The sequence below is a fragment of the Ixodes scapularis genome, unplaced genomic scaffold (genome assembly GCF_016920785.2).
Source record: "Ixodes scapularis isolate PalLabHiFi unplaced genomic scaffold, ASM1692078v2 PGA_scaffold1__304_contigs__length_218370807, whole genome shotgun sequence".
Lineage (NCBI taxonomy): Eukaryota > Metazoa > Arthropoda > Arachnida > Ixodida > Ixodidae > Ixodes > Ixodes scapularis.
In genome coordinates this window covers 103,958,483-103,978,938 of record NW_024609846.1, presented here as the reverse complement: position 1 = coordinate 103,978,938, position 20,456 = coordinate 103,958,483, and the positions used below count along the sequence as shown (strand labels likewise).

Genomic DNA, 20,456 nt, shown 5'->3' with positions numbered 1-20,456 from the left:
ATAAAAAGCTTTTACCACTCCAATGGAATCACAGCGGTAACGAGCGCACCTTATCACCCGGCAACGAACGGCCAAGCCGAAAGAATGGTACAGCAATTAAAGAAGGCTCTGGCGAAGGGAGAAAAAGACACGGTGAAACGTACACTGGCACGGTTTTTGTACAAGCAGCATACCATGGTACACACTGCAACGGGCAAGACGCCCGTTGCTGGGATACTGGGATGGCGCTGGGATACATAATATCGCTGTGAGCAAACGACACTTGACTTTCGAGTTTTAAGTTCGTTTAGGGCCCTTTCAGCGATCTCAAATTCTTTGAAACAATGTGAGGTCGAAGAGAACGCGCAGTGGGCTTTTATGAACGACGTGAGGGGCCACGTCGCGCTGGTTCTGCCTGAAGGCTGCCCCGGCGGAGTCGCAACCGAAACTATGATACAAAGACTCAAACCACAGTTGTTTTGACCATTTGACGATTTCCTTTTCGAAATCTGAGACGTTGTCGGGCACCTAAAAAAGTCCACTTCGTTCGATTCCCCGACTCACCGATCATCCTCTGCTACGTGCTTCGAGCACCGCCATGTTTTTGAAAGGAGGATAAAAGCCGTGCGGCGACATCACACTGGACTCCGATTTTCGGTATTTCAAAAAGAAGGGCCATAGTGCATCTGCAATTGCATTAAAAAATATGTTTTACGAATGCCGTTAATAAATGTTATAGAAATTTCGCTTACAAAGCTTCTAAATTTCATAATATTTGACGTCACAAATCAAAATAAGCAAGGAGGTTAGGTGCGGGAGAGAAGAGTGCCAAAAATAAAAAGCGCACGCACACGTGGGAAAATTGATTTTTGCGTTGCAGTATTTTTTTGCGTGCCTATGACTACAATTTGCATTGTTTTAGACAACAAAAAGAATACGCCCTTTGGGGTGTCAGCACCCCTTTAATAATGTCCTGCCAGAACCAGATGTGGCATGCATACGTTTTAGAATATGCAGAGTACAACTATTTTGGTTAGAATGTATATTTTTTATATCTATGAAAAAAAAATTTAAGAAACTTCTGTTAGCTCTTTAGAACTGGCGTTTTTGCGATTTTCAATTATTTTAAAATAGAATAGGTCTCGCACACTTTTTTTTTTTGTTGTTGTTCATTGCACTTAGTGGTTTAAATGGATCAAATGAACTTATTTTACTAGGCTCTTTTAATGTGTGTTGTCGTGCCCCCCGTGAGAGCAATAACATGGTTATTTCTGCATGTGCATTGTATCCAAAACAGAAACAATCTAATATCAAAACTAACACCAGATTTATAAACGAAGATCAAGAATTCTAATCTAAAAATTTAATTCAGTTATCATAAATAGTAAAGCAAATGTTTTCCCCTAACACAACATGCAAAGGAAACATTTTTTTTTTAAACAGCCTATATTTGTTTTTATTTTAAGAACTGTAGTAAAAAGTCCAACTCCTCACAAAGCATTACTAATTTCTCTCTTTATGTAGATAATTAAGATATATGTACTGTAAAATACCGGGCAAGCGCCCACTCAAACTTTGGAGATAATTGCAAAAAAATGTGGGATGGGCACTTGTTCAAGAGGTCATCAATTTGACATATAAATGTACTGTGCGTATTTTCTCAGATCTTACAAATTTGGTAATGTGCGCTTAATGTGGAATGGGCCGATGCACAGTATTCTATGGTAGGTGCATTTTAGATTAGATATATGTTACCTTACCAAGACTTACACGCTTCAAACGCCAAAAGCATCGCTTTTTCCTCCGACAACCAAATCCTGTAAGAACTACTTTGTGCGGCGTATGAACAATGCATAAAGCTTCCTTTTTTCTTGATGTGGAAATGCATATAGATGGAAAAAGGATGTCGTAAAACAAATTTACAATAAAAAAGATAAAAAAAAAAAAAAAATTTAGAGCTATATTTACGGCGCGAAACGAATTCGAAGTTGACGCCTGCGGGAGCCTACAGAAAAGTAGCCGCTATGGTCACGTGACTGGCCGCTATGGTCACGTGGTGCTTGCGCTTTTTGGACTCTAAAAGTTACTTATTCATCTTCGTTTGTACTGTAACAAAAAAACAAAGATTAATAAGTAACTTTTAGAGCCCAAAGGAAGCTCCTGAAAGAGTTCAAACACCACCTGATAGACCTGTGCGCCAGTCAGAAATTGACGGCGGCAGCGTACCAATGTGCTTCCTTCCGGCAGCGGTGGTGGCGGCATGCAGAAATGCATTCAACCGGCGGTGCACCTCGCTCAGCGTGAGGTGGCGGCGTGACTTTGCAAGAGCTTAGCGCGGCGGCGTACAGGTCTACCACGTGACCAGTGGTGGCTCCCGCGGGCACCAACTACAAATTTGTTTCACGCCGTAAATATAGCTCTAAAAGTTTTTTTCATTGTAAATTCATTTTATGACTTTCTTTTTTCATCTAGGCTGTTTATAAAAAAAGTTTTTTTTCCCTTTGCATGTGTTCTTTGAAGTCAACTGCAAGTACTGTCAGACCGGTTATAACGAAGTCGGTTATAACGAAATAGCGGCTACAGCAAAGCGATTACGATTTTCCCTTTCCTTTTTGCACTTCCTTTATTTACCGAAGTCGGTTATAACGAAATTGTAAATATAGCGGAGTGATTTCCGATTCCCGTTGACTTCGTAATAACCGGTCTCGACAGTACTGACTCGTGGTCAGAAGACATGGCCCCAAATACTTAAGCAATGTCTCGAGGGACTTTTACTAGGTGTATGAGCTTTTTCTGCTCATCGCATCATGACACGAAACAGTGTAGTTTTATGTTCAGTGATCATTTTACGTTTCAGTGAACCTTCTCATCCCCAATCTGGGCCTCTCTGTGGACCCCAAGATGGACCCTCCCTCCGACCTGCAGGCAAAGCTGATTCGCCAAGTCGTGCTCATGGGCTTCAGCGACCACATTGCCAAGTAAGACGTCGATTACTTTTTCGAAAAGTATGTGTCACATCTTTCTATCACGCTTTCTCTGTTTACTGAAGAACACTTTGAAAGTTTTGGTACAATATGTCGTGATAATGTACGATAACCTTTTCACGGTTTAACCTTTTGTAGTAGACCAGTCACTCTCCAACTTTTCTATCTCGAGAGACCTCCACCTGCCTTGTCTGATATCCGAAATACTTCTCCCGGACTCTGCATTGATATAATAAAGCGGTTCAGAAGTCTTCACACCTTGTATACAAAACATAAAAAAAAAAATACAATTCAGTTGTGTGTATGCTTTTACAGCCTACAACTTGGTCTGCCTCAGCGGGCGACGAGTCTCCCAGCTGTAGATAAGAAATTTAGTCGGTGCAGTACAACCGCTAGCCTGGGGTCTTTAACGTGCACCACGCAGTAGTGATACACGACCGCACGCCGATGCGATGCTCATCCAGATCAAAACAAGCAGGTATGGAGATTGAACTCAGGATCCTCGGTTCTGCAGCGCGAGCTTTCACTTCACATGCTCCGAGCTGGTGTGCACTAGCCCAGTCGGCCACCCATCCCCCCAGCTTGTAAGCAATAATGCACATAAAAAGTGTTTTGTTTATAGTTCTGCATCGATGGATGGCTTAGAAGTTAGATCTGCCAAAATGGCGTTTTAACTGGAAATACGCTTTCCAAGAATACTTGAGGTTCTGGGGAACCCCAGTGTTCTTAGGGACCCAGTTGGAGAATCCGTGTTGTAGGCTACTGTCTTTGCAAAGGCTAGCAGAAATTATTTTTGTCATTTTGTCCCTTCGATTGTAGGTTTCCAATTTTCTTGTTTTTGTTATTAATGTGGCAACCTTATTCAGTTGGCTGCCTGGTCAGAGTTGTGAGCTACAAAAATTAAAAATTGAAGCATTGCAGGTAAAATTGAGTGGCAAGAGCTGAAGAATTGGAAGGTGCTAATACGATGGCCATTTTATTATAATTTCATATGTATACAGTGCAGTCCACTTATAACAATACCACATATAACGATGTACTGCCTATAACTATTAGTTTCTTAAGTTTCTAAACTAGAAGCGTTCAGTTTCTACTCCAGATACAACGATAATCGATTATAATGATTGAATTTTCAGGTTTCCTTAAGGTTACTGTGAGCCAGTTACTGATAATTAAACCAAACAAGGATATGGCTTATATTTAGGGTGTGTACTTTCCGGTGTTTATTTCTGAGAAAAATCGGCGGATGTTTTTCGGTGTTTATTTATTTTCAAAACACAGGTGTATTTCGGTGGAACGTCTCACGACGAGGCTAAAATCTGTGAATATCGGTGAAAAAAAAGTGATTGATCACAGAAAGAGAGTTCCAATTTTATTCACATAGTTCATACACTTCTTCTCTAGGAAGCAACTATTTCTAACACTAGGTTATTATAGTAGATGCAAGCATACTTTTATGCTTGCATCTACACGCAAGGAACGTGCTGCCTTCATGGCACCACGTTCCTTGCGGTTCGCAACCCGTAATTATGAAAACGCACGCTCCTGTACGACACGGACGTTGGCAGTGTCTTCCAGGAACCACAGCAACCTCTGAATACATGGCTTGCACTGACATCACTTGGCCAGACACAATGAGGAAAAGGCACGTGAGAGCCTACCCTCCACTGTGTTAATTTTTCCACAAAAGGGGGCCATGGGAGACACAATAAGGGAAAGGCGTATGAGAGCTTAGCGTCTACTGCGTTCACTAGACGCTTTTGACCCCCAGAAAGGAGGGCGGACTGACGCCACCTGCAAGCCATGTATAAACACTGGAAGAATGCAGGATCCACGAGATAACACGTTTGACGAACCTCTACGGGGAAAGGGTTTCGCTAGGTCGGAAACTAGCAACGACCGGTGTTTTTCGGTTTTAACCAGGGCGAAAATATCCAACCACCGGTGTTTTTAACCGATTTTATATTTTCGTCACCGACGGATGTTTATCGGTGTCTTTCGGTTAAAACCGGAAAATGCACACCCTCCTTATATTCATTCTCAACATAGAGGCTTGCTCTAAGAAGCACTTAGTAGTAGTAGTGTGAAAGACGTTAAAGGGAACACCACCTAGAAGAAAAGGTATTTCTGCAAAGAAGATCATTTTGAAAAATACCATATTTACATCCACCAACATCTATAGAGTATTCCCAGAAAGTTTCATTAGTTTACACTGCATAGGTATTTTTAGTGCGAAAGCATAAACTGTGCCATGGAGCGAAGCTGGCGTTGTCTCTAATCGACTGTAGCAGAGAAACGGCACCTAAATTCCCATTCCCAATAAAACAAAGAAAAGCACAGCAATGCAGATGCCTCATCACGGAAATTGGCGTGCCTCATCACGGAAATTGGCGTGAAGCCGGCAGGGTTCACCGCGCCTTTGCAGTGGGGGAGCGGGATGTCACCACCAGAGTGCCGTGTGAGAAAAGAAGACGTGGCACGCTGCTTGTAGGAATGCACCGCGTGTAGAAATGCTTTTGCATTCCTACATGTAAACAGTCTTAAATGTCTGCCAATTTTTTTTTCTTTTTTTATATAAATCTTTTTTGGTCCATTGATGCTAAAAAAAAAGGTAGAGGATGGAGCACTTGGACGCGCATATTTCTCCGTTCCACTTTTGGCATAAATTTCACTTTAGGAAAACTATTGTTTGGTAATGGGACGAAAGGAAAGGCTTCCTCGTTTTTCCTAACTGGAATTTAATGGGCAGTGCAACTGTGGCATTGCTTTTTTACTTTGTGGATGTTTTTTTTTGTAAAAGATGTTATGATTTTGTCATCAACATAAAAGGGAAAATTTTTTTTTGATTTTTCACCGCGATGTTTGCATAAAATAAATTACTTTTTGGAAATCTTGTTTTCACAGTCACACTCTCCAGGCATTCTGCTCTGTATCTGGTGAAGAAAAATGTTGGGTATAACATTAGTTTTCTAACTAACAAAGTCAGTGTGTTCCTTATAAGACTACTATGATTTCTTTTCCAAATCATGTATGCAGGTGAAACTTTGCACTGTATTCTGCCTAGCAACTGCCAGTATATACTGTAAATTTCATTCATATTAAGCTAAAGGTTCAAGAGTTGACCCTTTTCGGTAGTGTCCCCCCTTAAAGAACCCCTGAAAAGAAATAATTTTTTTTTTTTTTTAACAGTTTGGTTGAGACACGCAAATCAAAAAATTATTGTTACGTGAAAAAAAAAAAATTTAGAGCGATATTAACGGCGCAAGACATGGCTTAGTCGGTAGTCACCTCCTTTCCGCTTGTTTTCTCTCGGCATTTTGGTAACGTGGAGGAGAGGTGGACCGGCTTCACCTTCACGTTGAGGTGGAAAAAGCAAATGGCCATCTCGTTGAGCGAATGACCATTTCATGACGTCATAGACTTTGTGCGCAGAATTTCAAATAAGTCTCTTGTCGCCAATATTGCTCTAAAAGTGTTTTTTTTTTTTCTTAAAATTTATTTTTTGACACGCATGTCCCATGCAGACTGTTTAAAAACAGCTTTTTTTTCTTCTTTTATGTAGAAAAATAACTTTGTTTGGGTCCACCCTCAAAGTGTGTCTTTTCGCTCCTCAGAAAAATGACAGACGAGGAGAGATGCAGCGAAACCGAGGCTGCCATCGCCAAGAATGCTTACAAGGTAAAGCAGCATGTGACCCATGAAGCTAGAAATAGTCATTTTCTTGTCCAGCTTGAGTTCATGCTGTTCTCTTCGCATCAAAAAATTCACTTCATTTTCCTTTTTCTTCTTTTTTTTTAAGAGCATTGAAGTGGACGACCCCGTCTTCATCCATCCAAACTCAGTGCTGAGTGGAAAGCTTCCGCTCTTCGTCATGTACCAAGAGATTTTTGAAACCAGCAAGATGTTCATGAGGGGTGAGTTTACATAAAGGCCCATTAACACACTTACGATGCTTGCGCCATCTATGCGGGGTCCCTGGAACTGCATTTCACTAGAGCGAAGGTTTCGCGGTATTTGAGTGGTCAAATGTACACACTACCTACGAGAGACGGTAGTTTATAACATTGACAAGAGTTTTTTCGAGCCAAAAAACGTAGAGTCCTTCCACTTCACGTGAAGATGGAGGACCAGCGAAGCTGCTATCTTTACGACGTCTAGGATGATGCCTAGAGGCCGACGTCTAGGACGACCTCAAGGACGACCTCGAGGACGACCTCGAGGATGACTTCGAGGATGACGCCTAGTGAAATTCAGCCTTTCCACTCTGGTGAAAACCAGAGTGGAAAGGCTGGAAAGGTTGCTGGCATCTATGAGCGACGGCGGCAAACAGACGACCGGCAAGCAGGTTGTCTGGTTGCCGCCGTCACTCATAGATGGCGGTAGCTGTCCAGAGTTTTGTGTCGACATTTGTTTACCCGCAGACACAGTACTGGGGAAACTAGCCCTTAACAGATCCGCTGTAAAAAGAAAGAATGATGCGCTAAGAAAATTAGAAATTTACGGGACCACCAAGCGTTCCACGGATACCCGATAAGGGGCACAAGTGTGTCCCCTTGTCGTAAAAGATTTTAAGAGGTTTCGAGGCACACGGTCCTAAGAAGTCGCAAGTGCGCGAACGGGCCTGAACATGCAATGTTTTGCATTAGTCTACTTCTGCGTTGGACAATTCTTTTTCTGTCAAAGGTGCGCATTACAGAGAAGAAGAAAAATAGTTGTGTCACGTTAGTCATTGGCGAGGGGCCAATTTAGCAATAATTTTAGCTACTTTAGTCGTTAATTAGTCTCGCATAATTCACTTTTTAGTTTTTAGTTAGTAAAAACAAACTAATGGTTCCAATTAGAAATTTGCTGGGCATCGTCGAAGACCACTAAGTCGGTAAATTTTATAAAGTCTCGGAGCATATGGGAGGCGTGGTGGCGTGCCAAAGTCACCGCCCGTGTTACAGGCACGAGGCTGGCAGAGCAAAAATGTGGAAGATAAAAGAAAGGAAAAGAATGTGGGAGTGCATCAAAGTTGGATGCGTTTTCGGGGCCTGGAAAAAGTTTCTAATTGTAACTATCTATTTATCTATATTAATTGGAAATTTTGTTATGCAAATCTAAATCAAAGTTTCATTATCCTATACTCTATGTACCAAATTTAATAGGTCCCGTGACAGCGACCATTGTCCGATGTTCAGTAAAATACTACACGGTGTTTGTAAGACTAAAATATATCCTTTAAGAAAAAGGGCACTTACGTGAAGACATGGTTCCTTTGGACTTCAGCAGTGGTTGATATCAGAACATTTTAAAGGGATACTGAATCGAAACTTAAAATGTACCTCTCACATTCAGAAATAAGATAAACTTGATCAACTCTATCTGCTAATGACAATTGCACGCTTGTCTTTTGAAAGAATGGCTATATTTTTCGTTCCAAAGGGCCGACTCCAGCGAGCGCTCGAAGATCAGCCATCGGAGAGCGCGAAGGCTAATCTTCGCGTCTCCTGACTGGCCGTGTGGGCCAGGAAACGTGACATCAACCGGCCCAGCACGGGCAAAGCTGCTTGGGGGTGGCGTGGTTAAGAGCTCCGCCATGTGGCGTCGTCAACGCATTACAACCTGGCTGTTTTTAGTTGACCCTCCCCGCTCTCCAGAGGAATCGAATAGGCCGGGAGGGAAGGGAAATCCGGTTGGAAAGGGCTCGTGTGCACGCAGCTTGCCGCCGTACTTCCGCGGAGTGGCACTGCTTTTAGGGTCAGAGTGACATAGCGACATTTGGTTTCTTCCTTTTAAATAATGTTTTGGTGTTTTTTCGAGCAAATAATTGGTGTCTCCATAGTGTGGCGAGATTGTGGTTGACATTTAGAGTATAAGATAGGTGCTAGAATTTTGTTTCAGTATCCCTTTAATTAACGTGATGAGTAGCAAACTGGTTACATAAAATTCAATAAATTTTTTAACAATTATCATACGTGGCGTATTTCAGTCAAATAATTTGTAGCTGATCGTCAGAATAGGCTATAGGGTGTTTTCAAATAAGTTTGTTTGACCATTTCCAATTACAGTGATGTGATTGCTGCGCCAATTGCACCAAACTGCGCCAAGGGGCTAACCCTGCTACGTCCTGCTACATTTTGCCAAAATGTAGGTAATCTGCGCCAAGCCTGCGCCAAAGGAGCAATTTCGATCGCCTTTCAAAACCGAAACTAAACTGAGAACCGTAATTGCGCATGCGTCAGCTAGGTGGCGCAAGCGGCCGCCCGACACTAGAGTTCCTGTATAGGCTCCCTACGGGAGCCAGAGTTGCGCGTTCATCCCCGTAGCGCCGTCTTTCCTGCATGGCATGTTGATCCAGCGTCTCACGTGACTGAATTCGGCAAATAGCAGCGCCGCGCGTCCGAGCCGCGCGGCGCGCTCAAAAGCAGGGGAACGTTCGGCGGGGCGCGTGCAACGTCTACTTTCCTGCACGGCACTTGATCCGGCTCCTCACGTGATTGGATCTCGGCGAATAGCGGCGCGGCAGCACGTGGAAAACAGACGTGCAACTCTAATCCCGCGGAACTCTACCCGACACAAAGTACCTTGCATCAATTGTCCATCCGGTCTTGCATGTTTTTTCCCGTCGTCCTAGCCTCCTTGCCTCCGTCTCGCGTTTCGCACCCTCATGCCCAACGTTGCCCGTGCCCTCGTAACTCGTCGTCTCGAAAATCTCGTCTCGCGTCTTTTTTAAATTTTTTCTACGATAGGTGCGGGCGTGTGCGGACACTCCGACGCTAGTGTGCCGGGTGCCAGCCATGCCGTCATGCTGTGAAACAAAACCACGTTTTTTGGGCGGCGAGAGTTACTTTGTGAACTGAAACGCTCGCGCGACCACAGTCACCGTGGTCGCGCGACGTCGGGTGTTGTCGTTCCCACGTCACTGCAGATATGGCGCTTTCTAAACTTGTTCATCGACATTCCCGGCCTTCTTTAAATCATACTCTACTACAAAAAAACTCCCTCTAACTCAACGACTGCTTGTCGAAATATTAATTACCTCGGTTTTTCTCGGTGGGCTTTCTTTCGAGAGGGAGCCCGGTACGTGAAAAATCTGCCGCGAAAGAAAGTTGGTGAAGAGAAGTGAGCTAAAGCAAAGAAGGCAATGTGTGAACCCGCACATCGCGCTTGTTTGTCTCGAGTTAGGTCGTTGCACAAAGCGCTCCAAGAACGTTTTGACCCTGGCTCGCGATGTCATGCATCAATGCGCTCAGGTTCTTTTTTTCTGTGTGTTTAGCTCGTACATCGCCTGCCGGCCTACCAAGCATAGGCCGCTCAACTGTTTTTTTTTTTTTTTTTTTTTTTTTGTATGCTGGACAGTTACATTTTGCATACTATTTTGGGAACCAGTTGGCGATGGAGGAGAGTTGCATTGTTTCGGTTTCGATTCAACAGCCGTTGTCTCCGCTCGCGCAACGAAGCACAGCCACTGCAAGCCTGCTGAAGTTGCCCTCACGTGCATATGAACATGACTGCATGACAGAGACGCCAGCCGGGACGCTTGCAATTTCTTGTTTTGCATTTGTTTACTTTTGACGAAAACCTGGCATGTCGGGAACCAGTAAATCGGTGGCAAGCGTTCTTTTCGGAATTGCTCGGCAACGCCTATAACACTGTACACTTGTGGGATGTATCAGCAGTAAAACACAAACAGCGAGTTCTGTCACAACACACCACAAAGTGCCCTTCGTTTGTCCATCAAATAAAACAAATATTTTTATTTTTCTGAGAATATCTGCTCCAAAAGCCACTTTTGCTGCTCTGAAACACTGTTTGGGCTGCTCCAGAAGTCACTTTTGCTGCTCCAGAAGACTGCTTTGGCTGCTCCAAAAGGTGCTCCAAAATGGCTTAGGCCAATCACATCACTGCAATTACCACTTTTAATTATGATGAAAGAAAAAATATTTTGTTGACCCATCAAAACAAAGCCGACTTTTGTCTTGCGAAAAAACTTTTTGTCTGCAGAAAAAATTTAGAAGCACACATTCAACCATGACAGAAACCCCAGCTCTTCAGTTACTACCACATCTCAGAGCCCCCTACTTGTCCCGCAGTTGTGGCCGAGTGGTTAAGGCGATGGACTAGAAATCCATTGGGGTCTCCCCGCACAGGTTCGAATCCTGTCGACTGCGCAAACATTTTTTCTTTTTATGTGAGCATGGACGCCGGCCGGACGGTCAAACAAGGCTAGACCCTAAGGAGCTTCGCCCCTAAAATGAAAGATGTCCTCCTTTTTTTTTTTAATTGATTTTCAATTAAAGTCAACACACTCAACTTCAGCAAGTTGAGTGTGTTGACAATAACGGTTGTGCAATCGCACTTTGAAAGCCTTGTCTTTGTTTACCTTTTTCTTTTGCCATTATCGCTTTGCCCTATTTTTTTTTTTTAATTTGTTGAGCTTTCTTTTTTGCTGCTTGCTTAATTTTTTTTTTTTCTGATTTTTTTATGCGTCTTATTTTTCTGTTTTCCTTTCATTTTTTTTTATTATCTTCGTGTTTTGTCGCTTATACTGTGTGGAGGTCCCTGCCAAGTGTGCGTGTAAGCGCGGGGGTGGTTGCAGTCTCCGCCAACTACGCTCTACTGTATTTAGAGGTGCTCTATTTGGTAAGCTGCCATTTCTTGCGACCTTCAGTATTAGCAGGGTCACCAGAAAATTTTAACTCGAGCTTAATTTAACATATTTTGTATATCAAATTACTGATATATTTAGCTATTTTACGATCCACTTTGAATTTGATATATCTGTGTTCGACTGTATTGGAATAAATATGTTTGTCAAGGTAGTCCTGTCCAGCAGTCAGGTGCAGCGCACTTTGACTCAACTTTGGTTTCAACATGGTGTAATATGCCAAGACAACAAGGATGAAAACGAGGGGAGAACTGGACAGGATACGGCGCGCAGTGGTGGGCGGGCGGGGTTTGGTTTCAACGCTGCTAAAGTGCTGTGTCACGTTTAAAGCACAACTGTGGGTTTTCATAATATTTGTATGCTTCTCTATCTGAGTTTTCACAATGGCCTAAATTTCCTGCCAATTAGTAGCACAAAGCAGGATTTGATTACTTGAAACCTAACAACTGCTAGGACCTAGGTACATATTTGGGTCGTGGCCTACAAATTTCTTACTGAGGCATGCCAGCGAGAATTGATATTTAGAACATAGTTGAATTTTAGTGAATAGCTAATTATCACATTACACTAATGCCCCGACATCTGCCACGGCCTCGAAAACGTTATGCTAGTAAAAAAGTGGCATTTTTTAGCGATTGTTTTAGCTTAAAAAAGTTTTTTCTGTACATTTCTTTACTGAAATGCTTGCAGACATAGGCTTTGTCTGAACTGTGAGCCCTCTGTGCTTTGTACATTGCTGCAGTGGTGGCTGAGGTGGAGCCAGAGTGGCTGCCCGTCTACGCTCCCAAGGCATGCACTTTCTCTGCACCCTTGGAGGATCCCCCACCACATTACGACAAGAAGAAAGACAAGGTCTTCTGCTTCATGACGTCCACTTTCGGTCAGTGTTGTTGATTCATACTAATTGTATCGTTTAAGGGACACCGACAAGGTGTTTACGCTCGCCGAGGTTTTTATTCGAACGTGGGCTATGAGAGCCCAACTACCCAGAATACAATTTGCGGCTCAAAATTAGTTTTCTTTCTGCTAGAAAACTGCCGGTTGAGAATTGGTCGGTTTGAGGTGTGCTGACTCTTTTCCATGGTCGCATGCCAATCAAACTAGCCTACCAAATATATTCAAAGTCACGTAAGTCATCTAAGGCACACATTCAATATTAAAAATAAATATAAAACCCATTTTTTGTGGCTTCCAAAAAACTGCAAAGACGTTGATTAAAAATGAAAATGTTGCCCAGATCAGAGGAGGTACATGTACTGCGTCATTCTCAATATGGCGACAAACCGCGGTCTGGACGATGCGATGGCGGCCCACGACGGACCAACATTGCAACCGGCGTGGGATGACTACTTCAGAGCTTTTGTTTGTGGTGCCAGCCAATCAATCTTCAAGCGAAGATCAGCAAGCGGTATGAATATAACTGCAAAACAATCGCTCAACAAATGGTGCATCCAACATCATTGTCGTCTGTATAAAGGGCAACTCCTCTCAATTCCAAGAATTTTGGGATAATGAGTGATTTCACAATAAAAAGCACTAATAAAAGGCAGTACATCATTTGCTTTAGAAAAAATGGAATACGTATATATATTGTAAAGTCTTACTTTAAACATGAGAAAAAATCAAAACCGAAACTTCGGCTCCTTCCGGCAACATTGGCCTCAGGCTGACAAACAAAATGGCTTTACGTGGTGCGAGATGTCACGTGATCCTTGTCGCAACGATGAGCAAGTTTGGGAAAGGCGTGTGCAAAGTGCAAGTGTCGTCTGCGCCACACTCTTCACCCACCACGTTTTTGGGTCTACGATATTTGACGATGTCTGCACAACCGCAGCATCAGTCTGCGCACGTAGTGTGAATGAAGCTCAGAGGGACAATAATCAGAAATGGTGAGACGATGACGGCGGTTGTGATATGAGAAACGCTGGTAACATAGGGATGATCCAACAGCTCCAAGAAGCACGCTGCATGGTCGCGTTACGCCAATCACGTGGAGACGAGGATATTAGAAGGCACGGAGAGGGCATGACGTCATTCGTTTGAAGCCTACCGTAAAATCCCGAGAGATGCCCCACTCCCGAAAGATAGCATGCCCTTATTTTTGGCTTGATTTGCTATATTTTTTTAAACACCGAAAGATAGCTTACTTCTAGTAATAGTAGCTTTGGGATCAATGATGGCCTCAGCAAAAATGCGGCTAGTTAGCTATGGCGGGATATAAGCGAACGTTACTGACTAGAAGTATAGTCAACTTTGCATCGTTGCCCCTCGCCAACATAACAAGCTTGGAAGGGACACGGGTGTAGCCCGAAACAACTCATTCCCATTTTAACCCATCCTGTTTCGATCCATTCCCAAAACGATTTTCCCGTTTTAACCCGTCCCGTTTCGACCCATTCCCGAATCGCCTTTCCCATTTGGACCTATTTCGTTTCAACCCATTCCCGAAACGCCCTTCTTTTTTGAACCCGTAGCTGAAACACCCTTTACGTTTGAGCCCGTCCTGTTTGAACCCATTGGTATAAAGCCCCGCACATCTCAACCTCTTCGCAAAAAGTCTCCATCGTTCTAACCCTGGTTTGCTCACCTTTCCTGCATAAGAATACGTCCCGAAATGATGTTAATGCAAATAATGCAAAGGTGCAGGTGAGCTACTTAGTTATGTTGTGAAATATTTTTGCTTGTCAGCGCATTCTTAAAGAGGCACTGACACATCAAAATCTTTTTTTTTTTTTATTATCTGAAACGATTGAAAACGCTGCAGGGACATTTCCCTCAAAATTCGAAATTTGGGAATTCAGTATTTGTGAAGTAAAAAAACTATTTCCAAATGCCGAATTCGAAGTTCCCGCGCTATCCGCGTCGGTGCGTTGACGTCAATTATTGCGGAGTTCTGAGAGTCCACTTTCTTTCACGACTCCCTCCTGTTGCCATGGCGGCCCAAAGCGAGGAGGAAAGGAGCCAGCACCGGCGGACCGGTTTTCAGCGGTGTCGCCTGTTTTCCGTGGGAGGATACAAATACAGGAGACGGCACCATAACGAACTCCCGATTTTTGGTATTTCAAAAAGAAGGGCCATAGTGCGTTCGCAGTTGCGTTAAAAAACATGTTTTAGGATTGCCATTATTAAAGGTTATAGAGATGTCGCCTACAAAGCTTCTAAATTTCATGATTCTTGACGTCACGAATCAAAGGAAGCGAGGAGGCAAGAGGCGGGAGGATCAAACGCCAAAAATTTAAAAAAAAAGGAAAATTTTTTTTGCGATGCGTTTTTTTTTTGCGTGTCTATGACTGCAACTTGCATCGTTTTAGACAGTAAAAAAAAAAATTCGATTTTGGAGTGTCAGTGCCCCTTTAAAATATACAACACTTTCAGACAAGTTTCAACGAAATATATTCCTACTTCAACCACTTAAAATGTTTCTTTCAAGATGGTCCCCAAAATGTGTAACTACGAAACGGACTATGTACACTGCGCAACAATGTTACCGCAGACACAATGTTGACAATTTTTCGAATTTTACTTTGAAATGGTATTAGAAGTATTGTACTGTTTAGGTTAATATCCCAGATGACAGCTTTCAAAGACGCTGACAGTGGCATACCAACTTGTTTTTGAGTGAAGGAGTAAACCAGACCCCCCCCCCCCCCCCCCCCCCCTTGGGCCGAGGGGGCGGTACCCTTGGTATCCCTTGGGCGCCGCCAGCCAGTGTTTGCCCTGCCCTGTGGCAGCTGTTTCTAGGGGGGGGGAACACATGGCTTGCTCCCCCACTCTGAGAACTAGGGGGGGGCAAGCGCCCCCCTTGCCCCCCCGGTTGGGACAGGATGTCGAAAACCAGCTTTTGGGGAGGAAGGGAAAAGAGGGAGAGGAGGGGGGCACGGTGTAAAGAAACTTGAAAAATCTAAGTAGAAAAAACAGGGAAAGGACTTTGCTTGCTTTTGTTTTGGTCTACTTTGGTTGCTTCAGGTTTCTCTGCCCAGTCTCAGGTATTTCAAGAAAATTAAAAACTTCAAATGCACCATCACTGTAGTATTATAGCGGATTGTATTTGGTGTGTTTTGGGCATCTTTCCTAGCGGCCGATGATTGTTGAGCACAGGACAGTGCAAGTTGTATGGGCTAGAAGGCAAAGGGCGTCGTGACCAAGCACAACCCAACGCTCTCTAGGGCCCCACGGCTGGAAGATGGAGGCTGCCGAGCACGAGTTCCCCGTGGGCCTAGACCGATTCCGCTGGTTTGCCAGGTTCCTCCTGGAAGGCCAGGTGCTGCCCTTCTTCAAGTCGTACGCCAAGCTCCTGCTCTCCCCTCCTGTCACCATGGTCAAGAGTTGGGCAAGGTAGGCCCGACACCTGACTTCATTTTACATTTAGCTGTGCCAGCATCCCACGGACAGTTTGGACCATTCGGGAATTTTTGCGGAAATTTTTATGGTGACAGCCATTAATGGCGAGGTTTCGCACCAAATCGCAGGCGTGTTTCATGTAGGGTGATTGCGACGTCAATGTCATGTGACATCAAAGTGTCACGATTTCAGTGTCATGTTACACCATGGTGTCAAATGATGTCACAGGGCGTCATATGACAGTGACATTTAGGGGAAAAATTTAGCTGCTAAACTCTGTAAGAAAATTTAGCTGCCAAATTTAGCAGAAATATGCCGGTGTTTAGTTTGTGTGCATCAGACTGCAGCAGAGTGTGTAGTGCCCCAGCTGTCTCTGCAGTTTATGTGCAGGACATGGCAAGGAATTGAGCGTTCTTTGTCACTTGTTTGGTCTCTATGATTCTATTTTATACTCGTCCTTGTCTAAACCTGCGCAGCAAAAAAAAAAAAAAAACTAGTAATATTTTTTTTTGTTTAAAACTTTTGGATATAGACATAGAAAAGTAAACAGTACAGCGTGCCAAGGAACAGAATTGTGTACTGCTTGTTTTCTTGGGTTATGCCAAACTTTAGTTCTGTCTTTTGCAGAATTATGCAGGAACAGAAACAATGAAGTACCAGCCACAACTTTTGGAATATTGTCAAAGCTTGTAAAGGGCTCCAGCTTATGAGAGCAGTGTGTATTTTTTTTTAACTCCAGTCCTGGCTTTTTGCTTTCAACACACCATGCACTCAGGAGTGGCTCAAGATACATTTAATTTGAATAAAGATTTGCGGAATCGGCAATCATCCTAAAGTGCAAGTGGAAAAAGGCTTAATTTTAGTTGCCATGACACCTGGTGGTCAACACTTCAATGGGTGTAAAATACCTCTGTGGTTACTGACACCTTTAGTACCACAGAAAGATCTTCATGTCATGTGTTTTCTATTTTGTATGACGATCTGGCATTCTGCAAGCTGCAGGCATACGCACGCATTCAGGGCAACTGTACGCTCCTTGCCAGGATTTTTATCCTATTGGCTAGAGGTAGTGAACATGCATTTCTTTTTAATGCAAAAGCATTAACTGTCCCATGAAGAAAACTGACGTCATCAGCTTTGAAACCACGCCAAACGTTGGCCAAACGGTACCTCAAATCCCCTTTACCAAATGAAGCCGATTTCTGATGGATTATGTTCCCATTGGCTGATGCGCGTCAAGGAACGAGGCTCCCATTGGCTCTCGTGCGGCGTAATTCCAAAAAAAGCCACCGGAGAAACCCTCTCCACGGCGGCGCAGCGCATGCAGCGGCGCGGCCGCCGAAAAGAGGAGGGAGCGGTGGCGGCTGAACCAGAGCCCGTCCAGACAGACTCCAGAGAGGCCGCACGGCCGAGCTTAGTGCGGTGCGGCCACGTCACAAAAGCGCACGCTCAGCCATCCGCCAGCGAAACGTGGCTGTCCACGCCACTACACCGCAGACGAACGACATTCATGCTTTCGCATTCACAACACTTAAGAAGTGCTTAGTTATCCTCTGACTTTTCTTTCTGCCCAGGTTGCAGCCCAGGACGGAGCACCTGCTGAAGGCACTAGTGTCGCAGTCTGCAGACTCAAAAGAAAAGCTCTGCGAAGCTTGGAAAAAGAATCCCAAATGTGAGTGTGGCAGCAGTCCCCTCCACCGGGTTACTAACATCTCAGCGTGCACCCCACCCTTTCCAGTATGATATGTTTTACTAAACATTATTAACACCACCATTCGAAGAAGAAAAGAAGAAAACGGAATGTGACAGCCATTGCCATCTTGGATCAGAATCGCTGCATCATGTTGCAGTTGCATTTTAAGGCCCGTTCACACTCTTGCGACCTCTTAAAGCTGGGTTCCTTTAAACCTCTTACAACGAAAGGACACACTGGCACCATCTATTGGGTAGCAGTGTAAACTTGGTGGTCCGGCATATTTTCTATTTCTTTCACGCATTATCCTTTCTTTCTTGGCTCGAAAAACTTTTGTAAACGTTATAAACAAGCCTTTCTTATAGGTATTACGCACATTTGACCTCGGAACTCCCGCAAAACCTTCGCTCTTGCGAAATGCAGTTCCAGGGTCACCGCATAGATGGCGCCAGCGTGTTCTCTCGTCCTAAGAAGTTTTAAGAGGTTTCTACAGGCCGTACTCGGTTGCAAGAGTGTGAATGGGCCTTTAACCTCCGCTAACACCACTTGTCCAAACTCAATCTTCTCCATCTGTTTTTTTTTTTTTTTTAGGTTTGATTTATTTGATGATTGCGCATGCTCAAGCATAGTCCGCAAACAGATGATGTGCTATTCAAGTTGTCGCACTTCTTCCTGACGACCAACTTTCCTCGTACTCGCATCACTGTTCTTCCTCTTCTGTTTCTCGTCGTCTTGGTTTTCGACCTCTAGCCTTTCTGTGTAAACTTTATGAGACTTCTTCACAGCTTGCGGCAAGTCTGCTGTCAAAGTCGCGACATCCCTGCCAAATCACTTGAAGTAGCTCCTGACTTTGCACATACCGTGTTCAAAGAGCAATCATGATCTGGTAGCTTGTATCTTACTCTTTCATATGGCTCACTGCTCGCTCTCCTTCATTCCCAAGTCTTCTACGCGGGGCTGGTTAACGCAGGCTGCGGGATAGCAATAGTCATGTTTGCTCCACTATTCAGATGAAGTGACTCGAGGACTTCAGAAGGGCACGCAGCAATGGCAGCTAATGTAGACGGCAGGTGGAGCAGCAGCAACGTTCAGATACAGATTTTAAGATTCAGATCAACGGCGTCCCATTTGGGCCGGAAGTTCGGGTGTCATTGTTGCTAACAGAAATTGCGAGACAGCTAGTTTCGACAAGGCTCTTTTACAATTTCAGTTTGGGCGCACCTTGGTGCAATTTTGTTCTTATTTATACATTTTGTATCAGTCTGGCTCAAAAACAAAGTCATTAGGCGCACAGTGGCGGAGCAGTTCCATCCCCGATACATAAATCATCATTAGCATACTTTTTCATTCACAAAATTTGCCACGTCTCGTCGTAATAAACAATTTTGAAAAATCAAATTCCTGTATTGTCTGTACCACATAAAATTTCAACTTACAAACATTTATAGTCTGCAGACTATCATCCAGAAAATTGTCTTTTTTTTTTAAGGGAGGTAAAGCTGTTGGTCAAAAAATAAGTACTATTCGATATTTTTCTTCACTCCATTGTGAAAAGCCGTAAAGATGAATGTCTCACAGATGTGTGCACTAGAAACTAGGATGGCTCACATAGGTTTGCTGATGTAGAGTGCAACCTAGTTTTAACATGAACAAACAATTGCTTTTTTTTTTTTTTTGTCTTTTTTAATGTCACAGGTGGTGTGCTGTCATCGAAACTATTTAGTCGGATGGATTGTGCATACCTGGAACACCAACTTTGGTGCTTCAGATATGCACAAGCTATCGCACGACATCGGCACTTTTCGACACCCGAGAAAGAGGCAAACAAAGCCCCGATGCAGTGTTTGTTCCAGTTGTGCTGCACAATGTTCATGACATCAAGTCCTGGAAGTTAATTTGAGCCATTTGGCAAATGCTAGAGAGAGGTTATCGCTTTGAGTTGCACGTTTTCTTAACTTTTAGGGTGAAAACGCCAGATATTGTACAGCCTCTGCATTTCATGTTGAAAAATCATTTGCCTGAAGGAGTATGAGCCTCCTTTTTCTGTACTACAAATAGAACAGGAAATTGTCAGTTTTCTTGTAAAAGTTGTTTTTCCTCACATAGTGCATATCTTTTTTTTCTGTACTCCCATTTTTTTTTTAGATTTACTGAGTGAATACCTGGAATGGATTCAGGAGAGCCTGCACAATGAAGTCAGCTTGAAGTGGCCTCCCTCACACAAGTGACTTTGGAATGGTGTGGTCGTGTACATATGCATATTAAACATTTTATGAAGTTCACCGCAAAGCTGCAATATCAATTTTTTTAGCAAACCCACTGCCGCGACTCTGTTACACTCATAAGCAATGTTCATAATTGCAGGCAGTGTTGTAAACTGCCTTGCATAACCATCCTCGAGATTTAAGCCGTTACTGCTGTTCATCGATTCATACGAAAGTATAGGTGCAGGCTACAAATGTTGAAGCCAGAAAACCCCGGTTGTACAAAATGCATTTCTGCTGCACGGTGCGTGTAAAGACCTTGGGCTAGCAGTTGTACTGCACCGACAATTTCACATCTGCAGCGTGAATCAGTGTTGCCATAGATCGCAACTTCCTCGGGCTTCAACTCGACAGTTGACATAATTTGGCAAGTGAACGCCACAGCTCCCTTGAACCAATCGGAACAATGTAGCAAAGTGCACCACTGCGCTCTTGGTAGGAGTGGTCCGTCAATACATTTTCACCATGCCCCATTTAGATTCTTCAGTTCACTTGCCGAGGCCGTAGCTATTTGTCGAGGTATGGTAAACCAGTAGAGCATATGC

The 20,456-nt window shown here is 43.7% G+C and overlaps 1 protein-coding gene and 1 non-coding gene across 2 annotated transcripts in view; both read left to right on the top strand.

The window, feature by feature from the left end:
- Positions 1 to 19,929, top strand: part of LOC8036197 (probable ATP-dependent RNA helicase DHX37) — a 72,749-nt gene extending 52,820 nt beyond the window's left edge. The window contains exons 20-26 of the mRNA XM_029991951.4: positions 2,837 to 2,957; positions 6,578 to 6,641; positions 6,763 to 6,877; positions 12,356 to 12,493; positions 15,780 to 15,948; positions 17,529 to 17,626; positions 19,793 to 19,929. Of these exons, the coding sequence (XP_029847811.2) occupies positions 2,837 to 2,957; positions 6,578 to 6,641; positions 6,763 to 6,877; positions 12,356 to 12,493; positions 15,780 to 15,948; positions 17,529 to 17,626; positions 19,793 to 19,875 (788 nt within the window). The 3' untranslated portion in view covers positions 19,876 to 19,929. The remainder of the gene's footprint in view (positions 1 to 2,836; positions 2,958 to 6,577; positions 6,642 to 6,762; positions 6,878 to 12,355; positions 12,494 to 15,779; positions 15,949 to 17,528; positions 17,627 to 19,792) is intronic.
- On the top strand, positions 11,035 to 11,116 carry Trnas-aga. The gene has a single exon. It is a non-coding gene; the product is annotated as a tRNA-Ser (tRNA).
- Positions 19,930 to 20,456: the final 527 nt, after the last annotated feature.